This window comes from Paramisgurnus dabryanus, chromosome 18, assembly GCF_030506205.2.
Source record: "Paramisgurnus dabryanus chromosome 18, PD_genome_1.1, whole genome shotgun sequence".
Classification (NCBI taxonomy): Eukaryota; Metazoa; Chordata; class Actinopteri; order Cypriniformes; family Cobitidae; genus Paramisgurnus; species Paramisgurnus dabryanus.
Window position 1 is genome coordinate 22,366,293 of NC_133354.1, and position 20,024 is coordinate 22,386,316.

General features: G+C 38.0%; 1 protein-coding gene across 3 annotated transcripts in view; it reads right to left on the bottom strand.

The window, feature by feature from the left end:
* Positions 1-20,024, bottom strand: part of dacha (dachshund a) — a 177,614-nt gene that overhangs the window by 65,826 nt on the left and 91,764 nt on the right. For 2 of the 3 annotated variants that reach the window (XM_065287297.1, XM_065287295.1), the window contains exon 3: positions 542-673. In XM_065287297.1, the coding sequence (XP_065143369.1) occupies positions 542-673 (132 nt within the window). Of the gene's footprint in view, positions 1-541; positions 674-2,163; positions 2,269-20,024 lie in introns of all 3 variants that reach the window. The other variant, XM_065287294.1, reaches the window with a different exon arrangement.

Genomic DNA, 20,024 nt, shown 5'->3' on the forward strand with positions numbered 1-20,024 from the left:
GGCAATATACTCAGTAGTAAAAAAATAACATACAGATTTTTATTTTTCCATCTGTTTCCTCTGCATACTTTGCAGAGCCCCGATATATAATAAACAAGCAAGATTTATTCAGTTTTTCAACCTGTCTAAACCCACCATTCAAAAAAATAGAAATATTAGGAAAAACACAAACACATTTTGTTCCCTTTCAGTAGTTTTTGAATAGGTTCACTTGAATAATATTAAAATATCTTATGGCACAATTATGGCAAAAATCATAAAGATACTGTATTTGCACTGAATTGAAAATGTTTGAAATATACAATGAGGACAGACAGATACTGTACACAGGCAGACACACACAGCGATTTTAGACAGACAGACAGACAGACAGAAACACAGTCGGAGGGACATATAAAGAAAGAGACAGATAAACACAAGCAGTTTCTGTCTGTCTTTCTATGTAGTATTATTACTGTAGCTAGCTATCATTTACTATTATTAGCTATCATTAAATAGTTATGCAGTGTTATGTGAGTGTACATCAGGTTGTGAATCTCACCCGCGCTGGAGTTCAGCTCTTCTGTCTCGGACTCTGTACCGTTCTGACTTCCAGCTCCGTGAATGTTGTTCATGGCCAACAGCTTCATTTTCTGAAGTTTCATAGCTTCTGCCATGGCCGCTGCTGTCAGACCTGTGACACAAACACACACACACAGAGTTAAATACGTGTGGTAACAGAGTATATCGGCCCCGTGTACACCTGGTATTAACATCTGTCCCGGGTGATCCGATCACAAGTGGACACCCGACACAGATTGCTGTTCACACCTGGTAGTAACACGCTTTTCAAATGCGTCTCTTGTGACCACTGGTGATCGGATTTCATTGCAGGAAGTGACTATGAAGGTTGCTATCAGCGCAGTACAGTAATGCAATTCATGGTTATGTTTCTTTTAAAGGAGCGGTGAATCAAATACTCAATTTTAACTTGATAATTTGTTATATAAGAGGTCATCATACTTCATCATACAGAACTGAAAACGTCCGTGCTACTGAAATATAACAGTTTTTGGCCAGTAAAACAAGCCAGTGTGGAATTCGGAAATCTATGACGTCAAAGTAGAATTGAAGCACCGCCCCATAGCCAAATACAATGACCACTTTTGTAGCCCCGCCCACAGCTTCGCGTGACACACGTGTGTCTCAACAAGTAAATATGTCTTTAAAGATTGACAAATGTAACCAAAATGACTTTTAAATACATTTTTTCTGAGAGACTTTTATTTTGACGCGGTGATCTGTTATGATAGACTGGAAACGCATTTTCGGTTGTGGAAGAACCGCGTGGGAACAACACAGAAGCTAAATACTTTAATTCGGAGGCTTGGAACATAACATTAAATGCGTGGAAAAAGTTTGTTTTTTAAAGAGATCCAGCTCGTGTGGGGAGTGTTTGTTAACTTTGTGTACACGGATTTATTTGGAAAGAAGTCGATGCTGGATTTGCAGAGAGACTGTGATTAAAAGCACCACTTATATTGGATCTGACAACAATGACACAGCAGTATACACAGTAAGACATTTTACTTTGTTTAAGTTACTGCGTTTCACTATTGCTTTGTTAGAAGAGATTGCTTGATATGTCCTGTTGTAACATCCGTGTCTAAACACGTTTGTTTGACTGTTTTAATTTACTAAAAACATTAAACGATTAATAAAGGTACAACACTTAACAATACGACTGTAATTTAAAGGTAGAAATATACAGTGTTATTTATAAAGAAGGGTTTATCAGCCGCAGTTTAGATTCTGATGCCCGTTTACTGTGTTGTATACGGTAATTTAGGCGAGTTACGTTTGAAAGGTCAAACACTCAATAAAGCTTATTTTTTATCATATAACTGTGGTATTTAACATTACGTGAATGTAAAAGCAACTTCACAAGCACAATCGAATTATACAAAGTTATTGATAAGGATTTATTAGCCGCAGTTTAGATTCTGATGCGCACTTACTGTGTTGTATACGGTAATTTAGTCACGTCGAGTTTTGTTTCTACTTTGATATACGTATTGTCATTTATGTGTATCTTATTTAGCACCCAGAATCTTTTGTGGCTCAAACATATTTGTGTTCGGCTGCTATTTTTATCACATTAATGTTTTTAAAACATTTGCCCACCTGTAATGACGGGGAATGAAGCCGTCCAATCATAGCAGTGGGTGTTTACGTCCAGGTCTTCAATGCGGCCCGCCCCTTCAAACGAACCATTTCTCCAGAGAGCCACTAATCCATGTTACAAAATAGCCTATTACTTATTGCTTTTGATGTTTTTGAATGTAAAAACCACGCGGACATCATAAGTAGACCTCAGACAACAGTATAAAACAATAAAATCGACAAATTCACCGCCCCTTTAAGAATCAACATCTCTTATGTACATACAAACCATGCATTCTATATAGTTTCATCAATATTTCCTTACTTTCTCTACTAATGTGTGTTTAATGTAAATCAGCTTTGCAACAATGCAAAATTGTAAAAGTGCTATACAATAATTAAATAAAATAGATTTTTAGGAAAAAGATAACTAAATGAAACACAGTAAGACAACAGAAATGTAGTTCATAATGAAATCCATGAAAAGCAGACTTTGTATAAAATTCAATGTATTTGTATGAAATTAAATACATTGAGATCTCTTCTGAAACCCTAAACCACTTTTACAGATTACACTTAAATTGTCTTTTGTCTCAGGACACAAATTTGAGAATTGTTTTCAATGAGTGGATGGTTTTTCTTTTTTATTAGATAAGTACATGTAAGCACAGGATCTGGTGAATGTAACCAACACGCACATGCTGCATTTATACATAAGCCTCACAGCTGTATTTTCCTTGGATTTTGATGTCATTGCTCTGTAGGGAAAGCTGATGATCAGCATTGGCCCTCACTGCCGCCCACCGGCCAAAAGTGAAATCTTTTCCCAGAAGTCCCTCTGCTCGCAGCCCTGTGTTGGTGTGCGTCCCATGAGGATCTCCACTTTGTGGTACTCACTATCTCACGCACACTACCCTCCTCATATTAAGGGCTCCTCAGGCCTGGAAACATCATCACTCAGTCCAATTAAGCCCCTAATTAATTCAATTAAACAACGGAGGGACACATTAAGTAATTCATTAAGTGACGATACGATGCCTTCACGCGCTCTCGAAATTTCCCCACCGATCACGGCGGGTTAAAGCGAAGATGCGCGTCCTGTGTCATTTCCCCAGGTTCAGACGATGGATGTCACCTTGATCTAATTCATTAAAAATCTTGCCTCCAACGCAATACGTGAACTAGCACAAAAAAGAAAATTCCTTTATTCACTTAGTTGGTGGATTCAGGAGCACTTTCCGGTCCCCAGAGGGTCGTGCCGTCGAACGCTTACGGCTGAAAATGAACAACGCTCCCTGGTTTTAAATTCCGCAACAGCCGCTAAGACAAATAAACCAGCAAATTATTCATACTTCGAAAAATACAAGCGTCTGATATGCTGGACTGCGGTGGGGAGCGAAGATAAATGAATCTACTTCTCGGCAGGTTCGTAAAGAAAAACATAAGCACCTCTGTACTTTTACGCAGCCAGCCTTGTCCGTGCGGTGCAGCTTGGAAAAAGCAGCAACTACATTTAAACAGAATGTCAGCATGATTGATTCAATTTATTATGAGTTCGTTTTGTTGCCTAATCCCACGGTGTTGTCAGACGCTGCTGCCCGCACCTCCAAACAGGATTCAGACACACTGTAGTACGCTGTAAACATAAAGCTGGAGTATGTGTGTGCGTGGCAGAAAGGCTCCTTCCCACATGCCGACTTAAGGCCTTGTTGTCCTCCGAGTGCGCACTTTGGGTCCCATAATGGCAAACAGACTGTTAGATACCTTACAACTAAAATAATACAGTTTATAATAATAATAACATTTTGCACAAGGGTGCACTTTTTGAAAACATGTACGAGTTAATACAGATTCCACACGGTCCCTAACAGTCCAAATAAAATGCGCAAACTAAACACACACTTGCACAGAATAACAAGAATAGGAAAATAAAGGAAAAACTGCACAATTGGTGCATTGTCTTGCAGACATACACACACTATAAGGCCTGTGCCGATACTTTGCCATGAAGAAGCCCGGAGATCAAAAGTACGGCGTACGTAACAGTAATTGATGTTTGAGAAAAGTCGCGACCCGCGGAAATGGGAGCCGGCGGATGAAAGGCGAGAGCCGTTTTGCAGGGGTGGACAAACAGCTTGCTTATTGTTTGCCTTTCATATGGCCCTTCAGATCTACAAGTCTCCCTCTTTGAACACTCGGGGCCCCGACGCAAGTCATCGCCCCCCACCGAATGAATGGAGGGAGCTCGGGCACATCCAAAGGAGGGAGAACACATCTATCCTGCTTTCCTCGTCCGATACTCCCTCGTTCTCCAGATCTGACAGGTCCATCTCGGTTGCTAATGGTTCACCTGGCTTGGAAGTGAAGAGGTGAACCGCTAAGGTGGATGGGGGCTCGATGAGAGGTCAGGTGCAGGCCAGTCTGGATTCCTGCGCTGTGACGTGCTTGAATTGGTCCTTTTTCATACCTAGACAACAATGTCCCGTTTAATTATAGAGTGGTATGAGAAAAGGTAGATTCCAAAGGGAAGAAAAAAATGGATCCAAAGTTTCTTTTGATCTCAAAGTCACCGAGCGTTACATCAATGGATTCGTTTTGGCGCTCCGTTTCACCGCGTTTAATATTCCTGTCTTTACTGAGGTAATGAAACCTTTAAGAGCGAGGTAAAAGACAAGGAGGCATTGCGGGTGGGGATTGCGTTACGGGTCAGTAAGTCTTGGTCATTTCGTTGTCCATTCTTTTGGGTTTATTAAAGAAAGTATTTCTCCAAAAAAATCAGGACTGTGTGACTGTAGCACTTCATCAAGCATTCCAACAAATATTTATGTCCAATATTTACTTTCCCAACTAAACAACTGCACAAGAAGAGCTCAAGTGATTGTATGTCCATGAACATACAAAAGCCAAAAACAGGAAAAGAGAGAAAAGATGCAACATAGATTGCCTGTGAGAACAAGCCCACATATATCATGTTTTCCACAAAGGGGGTCAAGTCAAGCACCCCCCACTCTCTGCATTTTGCATTTTCCTTTTCAAACGAAACGGGGGTCAAAAAAAGAAAGGAAACATCTTTTCTTTGCTTTGACAGAGCGTCTCTGCGAAAAAGTATCGCATTTGTACACAACACTGGGGGGAAAAAAGCCGAGCATCTCCTTTGATTCAGTGAGGAGTAAATATTACTGTCCGATTTCAAGAACAGTAAACCGAGAAAGGACAAAAAGGTACGGGAAGGGGGGCGCAGGCAGACGGGGTGGAATACTGTATTTAATTCACCTTTGGAATTTCCGAACAGCGGAACAAGAGATGAGATGAGCGTCTGACAAAGGCACATGGCCAGCGGGCGAAACCAGATTCTGATGCTTTTCAGCATACGCCGGTGGGAAACGGAGAAAGAAATGGGGCGCGAAGGAAGTGGTAAATAAAAGCACAAATAAATACGGAGATTTCCGCATCGTGACTCCTTGAATCATTTTCTTTGATGCGGTCATTCATTGAATCAAGTAAAGTGATTCTTGACTTACAGTATAGTACACATCCAGGCACTGAACAGTAGTGTCAGAGACCCACTTTTAAGCTTTTCAGTGTGTACTCATACTTATTTACTGACCTGAGATCAGACCGACCGGGGTCGAGAGGTCTCCCTGCTCCTGAGTCAGCTCATGTGGGCCAAAACACTCTTCTTGTGAGAGAGAAAGAGTCTGTAATTACTTTTAATGAACTCAGATGCTGATGTGGATCTGCCATTATTGGAGCCCAAGAAAAATGACACACACACAGCGTGGGAATTAGGGCATTGATGGACGTACCCGGGAGGCAGGTAGAGGACTGGGGAGGACAAAAGCAAGACCCAACAGAAAGACATAAAAGATATTCGGCTTTTGTTTGACTAAATTGTATGTTTGTGGACAGATGATACAGGGGAATGATTTTGGTCAATTGTACACATTTTGTCCTGCTGTCTTCATAATAACACACATCTGAGACTGAGTACTGTACCTCTGACATTTACACTCGTGAGCCGGTGATGTTTGAACTGTTCAGAGAAAGTGAGCTGTGCTTTTAAGATGTTACATTTCAAAACCGCTGTGGCAGCTTCATTACCTGCCAGTTTCCTACTGCTGCAAAATTCGAAGTGCAAGTGGATAATATTAGCCCCAAAAGTATGCGTGGATGCACACTTTGAAAATCAGCTAAAATAGCACATCACATCACCGTTGGGATCCTTTTTTTTACATGCTATGATTTAAGATTCACAGATTTTAATCTCACATACTATTTAGGACAGATAGTATGCGATTTGGGATACAGCCACTGATGAGAGATGGATAATTTACTATCTCTGTCACATACATGGTGACACAAATGGCATGTTGGAAACATCGAACCTGACTAGTTGTCATATGTGTGCTTTGTTACGAGACCCACAAGAACCAATGAGATTCAACATTATAGATTTAAACTGATCATTATATTTTCATCTGACATATATAACATTCCCCTTAATTTTAACTATTTGTTAAAATACTAACTGTTTTCTCTTAACAAACATATTGTTACACTTACAAAAAAAATTGTTGGTTCAACTTTAAAAAAAAGTTAACTGGCTGCCTTACAATTAAAAATAAAATATTAGTAAAATAAAAAAATATTAGTTAAAAAAATTGTGTCAATTAAGTTGAATTAACTCAAAATACACTATAAAAAGTAGGATCAAACTAAATTTTCTTAATATAAGTTGAAAAAAAAACGTTTTAGGTGTTACCAACTGAAGAAAGTTTTTAAGTTGATCCTACTTTTAACTTTTACAGTGTGTATTAACTCACTAGAATCATTTGGATTCTTTTAATGATGGATGTATGTTCTTCTTGAAGCCATGTTGAGCCTTACATAAGATAAGGATGTCATTTAATAAAACCTCTTTTATAGTCTGAGTTAAATTAAAGAAATTAAGTCATATACATCTGGGATGGCATATGGGTGAGTAAATTAAGAGAGATTTGTTGAACTATATATTTTTTAAATTTTTGGTTGAACTGTTTCTTAAATACGGCGATGCATATAATTAGAAATCTGGATTTTTTTTCAGGATCCAATCCAAGACAAACTGAGCCGTTTTCTTCTTCATAAAAGTGCTGACAAAACAGACATATTGGGCCATAACATTACCCCTCAGCACTTCTCATTTCCTCTACATTCCATTTAAAAACATTAATATAATCCCTCGTCGTAATTTCTGGGGCAATTAAAGGTAAAAGCGGCCAAATTTACCACCCACTATATACCGACACAGTTTAAAGTCTAATAGCGGAGGCTTTAATTGTTGTATTGTGTTTTCTGGCATTAATAGGTGCCGGGGTCCAAGCGGCCACTAGACACAGGTGTTAATTAGCCAATGCAGCACTGGCAGCTTGCAGTTTTATATTACATCAAGGTAAAATTACAGCGCGTTATTCTCCTATCAAACGGGAACAAGCCGTTAATTAACTCCCTGCTGTAGTAATCGCTTTGTTTTATTTATTTATTTATTTAGATTATTTGTGCAAGCCTCACATCATGTTCCTAGTGCCGTGCTATGGAGATACTAAGGCTGCGTCTGAATCTGCATAATTCTGCCGTGCAATAAAAGTAACGTATGCACTATGCTGGAAATGTAGATGGATAAAAAACAACAACTGTAAATTGAGTCGCCGACCTTTGGAAGCACAAAGGATGACAAACAATTTGCTTGGCGTGAACCGAAAATCAATACATGTACAGTATTGGATACATTGAGCTATACAGCACAAGGTTGAAACTTTCTTGACTAGTAAGGAGTTGCTATAAGTCATTTCAACTTTATATTTTATAATTATAGCAACTCCTCACTAGCCAAGAATTGTAATTTCAAGTTGATTAAATTTAAACAATTAAGTCTAACTATTAAGTCAAATTTGATTATTTTCATTTCAATCATTTCATGATGAAACACCCTGCTCTGTAACATGTTTCATGTAGATATAACAGTGGCCCATGATGCTTAGGGACACTCCACTGTTATTGAAAATATGCTCATTTTCCAGCTCCCCTAGAGTTAAACATTTGATTTTTACCATTTTGGAATCCATTCAGCTGATCTCCGTGTCTGGTGCTAGCACTTTTAGCATAGCTTAGCATAATCCATTGAATCTGATTAGACCATTAGCATCACGCTCAAAAATAACCAAATGGTTTGGATATTTTTCCTGTTTAAAACTTGACTCTTCTGTAGTTACATCGTGTAATAAGACCGACAGAAAATTAATAGTGCCCGAAAATAGTCCCCTGCTATTAAAGATATTAAGGGGACTATTTTCGGCTGCTGTGATATGTTATTGAGCCTCCTGCAGCCATATTACAGCAGCAAAGTCCTTGATTATTACGCCAGAATGAGAGTATAGTCCTAGCCATATCGTCCTAGAAAATCGCAACTTTAATTTTCTGTCGGTCTTATTACACAATGTAATTACAGAAGAGTCAAGTTTTAAATATCGAAAAATATCGAAACTCTTTGATTATTTTTTTTGCGCGATGCTAATGGTCTAATCAGATTCAATAGATTATGCTAAGCTATGCTAAAAGTGGTACTGCCAGACCCAGAGATCAGCTGAATGGATTCCAAAACAGTAAAAATCAAATGTATAAAGGTCTTTACACACCGGGACGTTTTTCGTGCGCGTTTATCGTCGACGTTTAACGTCTCGTGACTCAAGAACGAGCGCCAATGTGAGTGCGCACACCCACGCGAAAAGCGCGAGGCGCAAATGCGTGATTTTCAGAAAAACGCGTGGGACACGTTTTTTTGGTTTGACGCGGCGCGTTAAAAGTTGGCCGACCAATGAGATTGGCGCTATTGTTCACGTGCCTGGCGCTGCTGAAGTTCCAGTAAAACACGACTTGGTGGCGCTCAAGCACAAAATGGTCTTGCGGAGCACGTGGAACAGGTAAACACACAAGGAAGCATCGAGGCTGTGGAGGTTTATGAAGGTGTCGGAGTTCCTCACAACATCGACTGAATTTCGAAGGTAACGTGATATATATAAGAACATAACAATACATAGCTGTGTGGGCTATATGATTAGATTAGATTCAACTTTGTTGTCATTACACAAGTACAAGGCAACAAAATGCAGTTTAACGTTAGGTCTAACCAGAAGTGCAAAAGCAGTATAAAAAGTGCAGGATATCAGTATTTGCATAGGTGCAGGATTATGTAATACGATGGAACAATTTACTGTGGGTGGTACTATGAACATAATATACAGAAATTTACAAATGGATATGTAAATAATAAATTAAACTACACAGAACAGGAGTGAAATTAATATTTAGGTAGTGCACGAATGAATTTGGATTGTAACTAGTCAGTTAAGAGTGCAATGGCATAAGTTATTGTGCAGTGAATAGTTATTCTAATATTCATTACATAGTACAGGGGTGTAAACGATGCAATTCAAGTAGTCCAGCAGTGCAAATGAACAGGGAGTATGAAATAGACAGTCCAGTAGTGTATTGAACGGACCAGTAGTGCAAATTTACATTATAACTGTGCAAGTAATAAAAATGAATATTGGTGCATTACATTATGATATGTAATGCACTGACATTGAACAGTGATTAACTTCATACCATGCATGTTCCCTGTACACCATGTGATATCACGTTTTGTTGTTTGCACCATAATACTTTGTGTGTAACTGGAACCTGTTGTACACAAACGTGGACAATTACACTGCTTCATGTTCAAAGAAAAATATTTGGTTATTATATTCATTGCTTCTTCCTAACCCCAAAATAACTGGAAGAAATCTAAAATGCAAGCCAAACCAAAGGTCGGGTTTTAGGAGGTTAATTTGTGTTCTGTGTATAGGTAACCTAGTTTGTTTAGTCATATTAAATACCATGAATCTAAATTACATTTGTAATCAAATATTGACCTCATGGATATCGTGGCATGGCCCTCAGTGTGAAAGATTGATTTTGATGAAAACTACATTTATCTTTACAGTGTTCACAGCAATATTTCTGCTAAAAATGATGTGAGCAAAAGTGAGGAGGCCCCAGCAAGCACGTATTCAGGATCATCCAGCACCAGCCGTGACAAGGTCCAATCTAAACAAAAGAAAACAGTCCGAGACAAACCTCTGGAGAAGTACCTCTTATTAAAAGATGCTAAAGGGAAAAAATTTAAAGCAGTGCACAGAAGAAAGAGGAGCACAGAAGGAGCGCTCTGCCAGTTTTTGGTCACACCTATAGATGTTTATTATATACCATTTTATTTAGTTTTTTTTTATGTTTATACATTCAAGAAATACAGTTGAACATGTACATTTCATACATATGTTTATTTGCACTACAGTTCACTTAGACTTCTATCATTGTGACTTTTTTGCTCTACAGCTCTGCCAGTTCTTGTTCACACAAATTAATGTTTATTATATACCATTTTACTTATGTATTTTAAGTGATTATACATTTAAGAAATTCATTTGAAAATGTCTAATTTCTAAATGTTGATTTGCACTACCGTTCAGTTGCACTACCGTTCAGCTGCACTAATTTCTGACTCCTGTTTTATTTGATTTTACTGTCATGTCTCTGTTTGTTATTGCAAACTGCAGTTCATTCACAAAAATAAATGTTTGATTAAAAAACGAGTTGTAAATAACGTGCCATTTTGACACTATGCATATATTTGTACATCAGTATTGTTGACCTCTTATTGTAATAACTACATAACGTTACCTACTTCTTTAGCCAAATCACAAAATACAATACATTTGGGAGGAAATGTGAGAAAATTGTTAACAAGAGAAAGTGCTTGTAAAAGATTAGTTAAAAATACACACATCGGATCACCCATTACCTTATATTTTGTGAAAGAGCTTTAATTTTGATATAACGTGTTCTATCAAAATAGTTAATTTTATGTGGAGAGTGCTGATAATAGAATCGAATTATTTGATCAAATAGATTTGATTTAACAAATGTATTTAAGTTCACGGAGATATTGTTTGTACAAAGAATATATATATATATATATATATATATATATATATATATATATATATATATATATATATATATATATATATAATATACACACACCGTTTTCAAAATAGCAATTATAATGACTATAACACGAATGCACAGTTTGCTTTTATCTGAGAAGATCATGTTTCACATGATCATACTGTCAAGTAGCTGATGGTGAGTCCTGATGGTGAGTTGAAGTAGTCTTTGTATAGTTGATGCTGTTAGAAATCGAGCTGCTACTAGTAATATCCATGTTTTGTTAAAAGCAAGCATATGACTTGTTATTGACTAGCGTGTGGCTTTCTTCTTCTGTGTGACAAGTGAGTGTCAGAACAGAAGCATAAAGTTTCGCTGCGCCCCCTTGTGTACCGGCATAAATCTGTTTTGTATTAAGCGCCATCTAACGTCCAGGGGTGAATTTGCACCTCACTCAGCTCAGCGCCAGTAAAAATCGTCTGGGTGTGAAAGCAAAAAAACGTCACGTTAAACGCCGACGATAAACGCGCACGAAAAACGTCCCGGTGTGTCAAGACCTTAACTCTATGGGGGGCTGGAAAATGAGCCATATTTTTCGAAAAAAAGTGGAGTGTCCCTTTAAAAGCAGGTCAGGTCAGATTTAGATTTAATGCAAAAGGTGAAAGCCTGGATACATTGTAAGGAAATAGCATACCTCTCTGGTGTACTACTTTTATATGGTCTATCTGGCATGCATGTGAATTGGGACACAGTGTATACCTTTCTGTTTTCTGTTATGAGAGCGGGGTGGTCATCTGATACAATTTTGGATGGTTGAATGTGCACTCTCTGTTACTAGACTTGCCTGAAGGTAATGTTTTATTCTGATCTAATGTCAGTGTTTTATCTTATTACTTCGGCTGATCACAGATCTGCGTTTGGGATTGTTTCTACCTGGAGGGTTAAGATGGGAAAACAGGCCTAAACTCTAACCCTAAATATCTAGTTAATAAAAATTACGCTCAAGTATCATCAACAATGTCCTAATCTACAAAACCATTGTTAGGGCAATAAACACACTTGAACTAAATAACGTAGGTTTCTTTTTAAGATAAAACTTTCAAAGCGTTTCGAGTGGGCAGTGCCGACTGCAGCAAGATTTTGAAACACTCAGGATGAGATCTGTGATTGGACCGTAGGCGTCCTGATCTGTACGTGTCATCAACAGGCGCCCCGGAGGAGAGCGGGGTGGTGGGTGGCAGATGCAGTGTGGATTAATAACCTCTCATCCTGCAGTCAGACAACAAAACGTCTGCACACGGTTGTTATGATCCATCTTTAAATCGAATAATTCAGACTGCATGCACACATGCTTTTGCCCACCGCTGTATCTATCTGCATGGATAGAGATGCTGTACAGTATATTAATTTCTGCCCGTTGATGTTCTCTCTTACACACACACACAATCGCACGGCTATACTGTATACACACAAGCTGCAATCAGCAGTGATTTCGAGGCATCCCTTTAACCCCAGGAACTTGTTAATGTTTCATGGAAAGAGCCACTAGAGTCTTCACTGGCCGACGCTGAATCTCACGACTTAGCAGAAATAAATGGGCCAAGTGTTCAAAGAGTAACAAGGCACTGCTCGCTGGGCAGAAAGTGTGTGGAGAGCACTTTTCCTACCGCTCTCTCACCCTCTCTCTCTCTCTCTCTTTCAGATTTACATCGTTTTTATCTCAACTTATGTCTTACTGACATCCACCCCATCTGTCCAACAGCTAAAAGTCTTTTTCAAAATGTATTCTTATATTAATGACACATGCAATTCACAGTAACAGAGTAATATTAGAGTAGATTTCACAGGAATAGAGCATTATTATTTAGATTGTCACCTGAAAATGATTATTGTTAAACTGATGTATTTCAAATCCTGGATGAAAGGAAAATAATACAATTTTCCTTAAAGCGGTGGTTCAATGGTATTTCATGCATTCTGACTTATTAACACATTTATAGAGTTGTTTCCTCATGCTAAACGTAGGCAGAGTGTCAAAAAAGCAGTTGGGTGTGTTACTGTGTCGAATGCACTTCGCCAGGGTCCGTACAAGTTTCAGAAAAGTTTTTTTTGATTACGGGTCCAGCTGACATTTCAGGGGTTTCTATACGTATCACTTCTTTTTATGGGCACTCCTCCCGGAAAACCCCGCCCACCTGTCAATCAGCGGGAGACGATAGAACTTACAAACATCACATCATGCGACAGCTTTGTTTAATATCAAAACTCAACAATGGGATGAATGAAGACGTGTGTTTTTGGATGTAAGGAGAAGAAAGACAGCCTTATGGAAACAATGGATATAGTTTATTATCCGGGGTAGCAGCAGAGTTTTGCGTGTGTGTTTGATGCGTTGGATTTCATTGAAAAGTCTCAACCGGGTCATGAGTTGCATGCGGTAAGTAAGACTTCTGTCTTATGTTGGAAATAGGCGCGTGCATATTATATAAATTACACAAACATGTAGTGAATCATAAGTGTTGAATTAACTACTCCTTCTTCATTTTTTTGTACGTTATCGGTAAAAGAAACAATCTGTAAAGTTAATTTTTCTTTTATAAATCTGATTAAACTAAAGACTCTTTGAATATATAAAGGATGTAATACTCCTCTATAAGTACTCCAGATTAACACCAGAAATGCAGAAACAGCATGTGTTATGTGAGCTTTAAAAATTTTTTTATTAAAATTGTAAAATATGACTTCAAAAATACTGTAAAATGACTTCAGATTTACTGTAAAAGTCTTTCTATAATCCCATTTATATTCATGTCAGGCAAAACTTTATTCATTATTTGATTTGTTAATATTTTCCCACTTCTGCTGGCCTACATCAGCAGAAATGTTGTTTTAGAGGTTAATGTATTTTTTGATAAACAACTTTTGAACAGTAACGCGCTGATAATGTGCACAATAATTCACTCTGCAAATGTAGTTTTAATACAATTCATACCTCAGCATTGAAGCACTTAAAGGGATAGTTTACCCGAAAATCATTTATTCAGCCTCAACCTGTAAAAATGTCTCTGTTTTGCTGAGCACAAAGAAAGATATTTGTAATCAAACAGGAGCACTGTTGACTTCCATAGTAGGAAAGAAAAATACTATGGAAGTCAATGGTGCTCAGAAAATATTTGGTTACAAACAATGCTTCCTTTGTGTTTGGCAAAACAAATACATTTATACAGGTCTGTAACAACATGAGGGTGAGTAAATTTTCATTTATTTATACTGTAGGTGAACTATCCCTTTAAAAGAATTAATAAGTTCTTCCTAAGACATTATTATGACATATGACACATAAATAGTCACAAGGTATAAAAGCAACAGTTTGCTTATACAGTCTCAGATATCTCCATTCGACCGATGTTCTATTTCATTGACCTCACATTAACCATGCTTGTGCGATCTGAACAGTTCGATAAGGACACAATAAAACTGCACAGAAAGAAACTCATTTCAAGGGTCACATTTTCCACCTGACAGCACAGGCTATTTCCAAGAAACAATCACTTCGACTCATATTAATAATAATGATGATCAAAGTTCACAGGACCATTCTGCTTATTCAAACAATCCGGTTTAGGGCAGTCTGGAGGGGTGATAATGTAAACCATGATCATGTCTATTAGTTTACAAACCTAATAAATTCATTTATTACTTTCAACAGTCTGTTTCTTTACATAATACATTACATGACACATGACACGCTTTGATAACAGCCTTAAAGGGTTTCATGCAGAATGAACCGAATCTGACGGCGTAAAATGCTGTTACTGATGTTTAGATGAACCAAATTGTGTGATAACTGTGAACGCGTTTGCTGTAAACCCTTGGGCATCGTACCTGGAAACATGCTCGTGAGCCACCAGCATTAAAAGCGTATCTTTCCCTCCCCGTTACGAGCATGTGCGTGTGTGTTGATCTAGATTAGTTAAGAGGCAGCCGTGGGCATCGGAGAAAAAAAAATCAAAATAAAAAGCTGCATCTGCACAACTCACTGCTTGGAAATTTACAATATTTTATAACAAGATACATGATTTAATTATTTTAGTCTCAAGAAAAGTGCTGCTTGCTCCTGAAAAGTCATGACCAATAGAAATGCATGAATCAATGCAAGTCTATAATATATTTTTAAGTCGCTGAGTTGCTCACACCCCCCAACAAGCCTTTTAATTTTAATGTTGTGCACTTTCGTGTCTTTGTAAGTACCGCTAATAAATGCAAATCTTTACTGTAAACAAGTAACCTGCACAAACCTGCAGAGTACACAAATAAATACACAACACGTACATCATTTAACAACAGTAAAGTGCTTGTTCTCGCAACGTCCCAAATTTAGGGCTATAGCGTTAATGGCCCGGTCTCGTTAATGTTGTTAATTGCAGAGGCGCAGAAGTATGACCTCCCTCGCATTTCAAAGAAACATTGAAACAGGGCCATTAAAGAAAGACCACCCAATACTCTCTTCAGACCCCCGGGCATTTATTTTCAGCGAGACCGAGAGAGAACCCAGACGTCAACAAAAAACGGTTTACCTTGAGTAGCATGTGTTCAACAAACCCTTGTGTGCCGAAAAATAGTTGTTTACCTCGCTGTCTCCTTCTGGTTCTCTCTCTCTGATGGCGAAATCAAGAAAACTACACTTTTTCCTATAAATATGCATAAGCGAGTGCAATTACTTTGAAAAATGGGAATGTTTGATGTGTTTGCCATTTGTTAAGCATCTACTGTACTTCATGGAAATGCATGAGGGTGTACTGATTCCAATCAATAACTTCCTATAACACAAGTGTGTGGTTTTGATTTAAGAACAAAGATAGGAATAACATTTTCTCTAGAGTTTTCTCCTACCTACTGTTGGAATAGTTGGTATAGACGCTTTCATCGGCAACAACATTAAAGAAACACGCTGACTTTTTGGGACTTTAGCTTATTCACCATATCCCCCAGAGTTAAATAAATCCATACATACCTTTTTTGATAAGCCCTGTGGTGACGAGCAGAGAGTTTGCTCAGAGTTTCGCTAATCACTCCACCCAAGTAGCAGCGCTTCATCTTCTGAGAATATAGTTACCAGTTTGTACACGGTTAAAAGATGGTTGTGTCTCATATGACCTTGTTATTTGTACACATGGTGACTATACAAATCACAACGTATAAATAGGAAAATGTAATCATTATTTTGTAACTTATTGGGAGCAGTATGCTAGCTGGAGCCATTTACTTCCAGTCTTTGTGCTAAGCTAGGCTAGCGGTGATTGTGTCAGACAGAGTTACAGCACGCACAGAGATGAAAAGGGTATGTATGGACTTATCTAACTATACGGTAAATATGCTAGTCCCAAAAAGTTGGCATGTTCCTTTAAAAACGGCTTTCGTTGCCCAAATCTCATGAATGTGTTCGTCTTTACCGGAAGCTAGCTTGTAAAGTTTAAAATATTGATATTTTCCATACAAAATTGCGTTGATTCCCCTCAAAAGACCTTTACTAACCCCCTGAAGCCTTGTTGATTACTTCTGTGAAGGATGACGGTGCTTCAAATCAAAAGCACCATTTACTACCATTATAAAACTTGAAACAGGACATTTTCTAATATAACTCGGATTGTGTTTGATAATCAAATACATTGATGATAGCTTGCGGGTTAGTAAAACATGGGGTAATTTTCATTTTCCCTTTAGGTTTCAAAGTTGATATTTAAATGAAACGTACTGTAAGAATTATAAAAAGCCTCCCAAAGTATCTGCCAACTACTTTTGACCTCTGTGATTGTGTAGAAGTACAGATAGAGAGGTAGAGAAAAAAAGAGAGTGGGGGGATTCAAGCTTGTCCAAATGAGTCTAATGTGATTGATGAGATCTCCCCTCTCCTCCCAACCCTCCCCCGCCCGAGAAACCTCACTTCCGAGTCGAGCAGCCCCTCCCACCGAAGGCAAGGTGCATCCAAGAGCCGAAACAATAGTGACAGGCGGGCCGGCCGGGGGTTTGCTCGTAGGATTAGCTCCAATAGCCATAATAAATGAAACAAGAGGACCCAAATGAAAACAGTTGGGCGCTGACTGGCGGTGGGGCTGATGGGAAGTGGCAGCTCTGCCGGCCCCCGGGCGCCGAATTAGTTTTGCCACTCGATAATTTGACTGATCCACTCCAGTGGCCGGAGAAAGCGAGAGAAAAAGGGGGCGAGTGAGGGATAAATAGAAAGGTGAATGCTGACTTTTTTGCGAAGCTAAAAAAAAACCTTTTTCAGTAAGTGCGTTCCTTGGGCATCCAACACATGACTTTTGCATCGCAAACACGATGATCTAGCACTGTTAAATACACTAAACATTGAGATTCTCTTTTTATTTACCTGCAACACCATTACAAGCAGATTTTAAAGCTGATATTTGCCACCAGCATGGGTCCGTAACATGCCATAACAGATCTTTGCGCAGCTGTATAAAACCAGGAAGCGTCTATAATTAACCCCCATCTAGCCAAAATAACCTTGAATTTGGTGGTTTTGTCAAAATAACTTGTGAGATGTAATATATTTCATCATGTAAGCAAAGTCAGCAGTGATTCCAAGGTGTTTGACTTCATTTATTTATTTATTTAATTTCATTAATTTTGGGGATGTGGTTAGACGTCTATTAAAGGGGCCATGTCACAAGACTTTTTTAAGATGTCAAATAAATCTTTGGTTTCCCCAGAGCACATATGTGAAATTTTAGCTCAAAATACCATATAAATAATTTATTATAGCATGTTAAAATTGACACTTTGTAAGTGTGTGCAAAAATGTATCCTTTAAAATGCAAATGAGCTGATGAAGTGCAAACACTGATCGCAATGATGGTTGTTTGTTGCAATTCAAACTCATTTGTGCTGTGAATTATTTTTCTCTCTCTCTCTTTCTCTCTGCACTAAATGGCAGTGCCGTGGTTGGATAGTGCAGATTAAGGGGCGGTATTATTATAATAAGATCTCCTTATGACATCATAAGGAGAGCCAAATTTCAAAACCTATTTTTTCACATGCCTTAAAAAAATGGTTGATCTTTTTCACATTTTCTAGTTTGATAGAAACACTGGGGACCCAATTATAGCACTAAAACATGAAAAAAGTCAGATTTTTATGCCATCGCCCCTTTAAAATGACTGCATATAGACTTAGGTTTTAGCCTAGACCTCTGGGCTGTGTTAGGACGCTATTAGGCAAAAATTGCTTGCTGGGTAAAGCACAGACGCTTAATTTATAATGACTAAAGAAGATTGAATTTTAAAGTGCACTATACTAATTTTAATAAAAGTACAAAAATGGTTGACTCCCTGGGTAGTACACAGTACTTATTACTGAAATGAGGAGCAAGATGTGGGCAGAGGTCAAATAAACAAATGTAATTTTAGACAGCGTCCCGCCGAGGGATTTTACATGTCTGAGGGTGACCAAATGGCAAAATGCAGCGACCCCAGCTGTCAAACAAAAAAAAGAACAAACCTGTTTATGATTTACCTTAGTTTAATGAGAATTTTTCTTTGAATTTATTGTGAGATATTTGTCTATAGCCTACATAATAAAACTAAGAAAAGAGCAAGTTACATATCTCACAGTCTATACAAAAAAAGAGAAAAGAAAGAGGCTGTAGTCGCTCTTAAAGGCCAACCTTTGTGTGACCTTTCCGAACGTTGAAAGCGTGTTTCACCACTTACTTATTAATTTAGACAAGGTCACCCTTTTATTCATTTTAATACCAGAATAACAGAGTCAGATCTTGAACTTTGATGATGAGTTATAAAAAAGTGCAGATGGGAGCAAAGTGGAGGACAGTGCGTAAAAATTAGCGTGACTTTATTGATGGGCTATTGATGTTCTCTCTTTTTTCTTTGCTCTTTCTTACCGGGGAAAGAAAGAGGTGTCAGGCTGGCCGATACCTGCTAACCAGCAACGTAAGCACTAAAATAGCCATTTGCATACTGCACTGTCAAAATTAATAAAGCTCGCTGTGGGACGCCGAGAGTCTTGATGTTTTTTTTCGAGTGTGTATCTATTATAATTCTGAATTAGGAGCGTACGTGCGCGTGTGTATGTGTGCATATGCCCTTCACATGGAGAACAGGAACTATTTCTGGTCAGCACGAGCTCATTTAACTGCAGGTGGCCTGATGAGTAATTAACATGGACATATTATTCATACAATGCTTGATGTTTTATTCTCCGCTTAATAACATTTTATTAGAGTACAAGTACAGTAATTAAAAATGTTGTGTATACATGTATTCAGTGGTTGTATCGCTGACATTTGCTACATAAAATTAAATTTTAAACTGTTTGTAACAATGTGTAAATAAAACAATTTTTAAGAATGAAGAAAATGACTCATTAATTTACATGTGTAATATATTAATATTATTGCATATCAGTAATGTTGACGTAATATTGTTTGTGTTAACGTATCCAAAAAAAACATATGATGTGAATTCACACTTAAAAAAAAACTACAATATTTACTTCCCAACTGAGACCCAAAGCAAGTTTTAACATCAAAAATGTATAGCATTTGTTCAAGGAGGTAACAGGTCTACACTACAATATTTCATCTTGAGCTTTACTTGACTGAAATATGTTCCTCCAGATTTTTTTTTTTTAAGACGACATCATTTATTTGGGATTAACAAATGTGTATCATTCCCCAGAACTAATCCCACTTTTGTAATCTCTGACACACACAGATCGGATAGCGTTAGCATAAGAGGTTTTGGCATACGAGCGTAGGACTGATCTTAAGGTGGGTCTTAATGTGTTGCCGGCGGCGCTGGCACACTCGAACAACA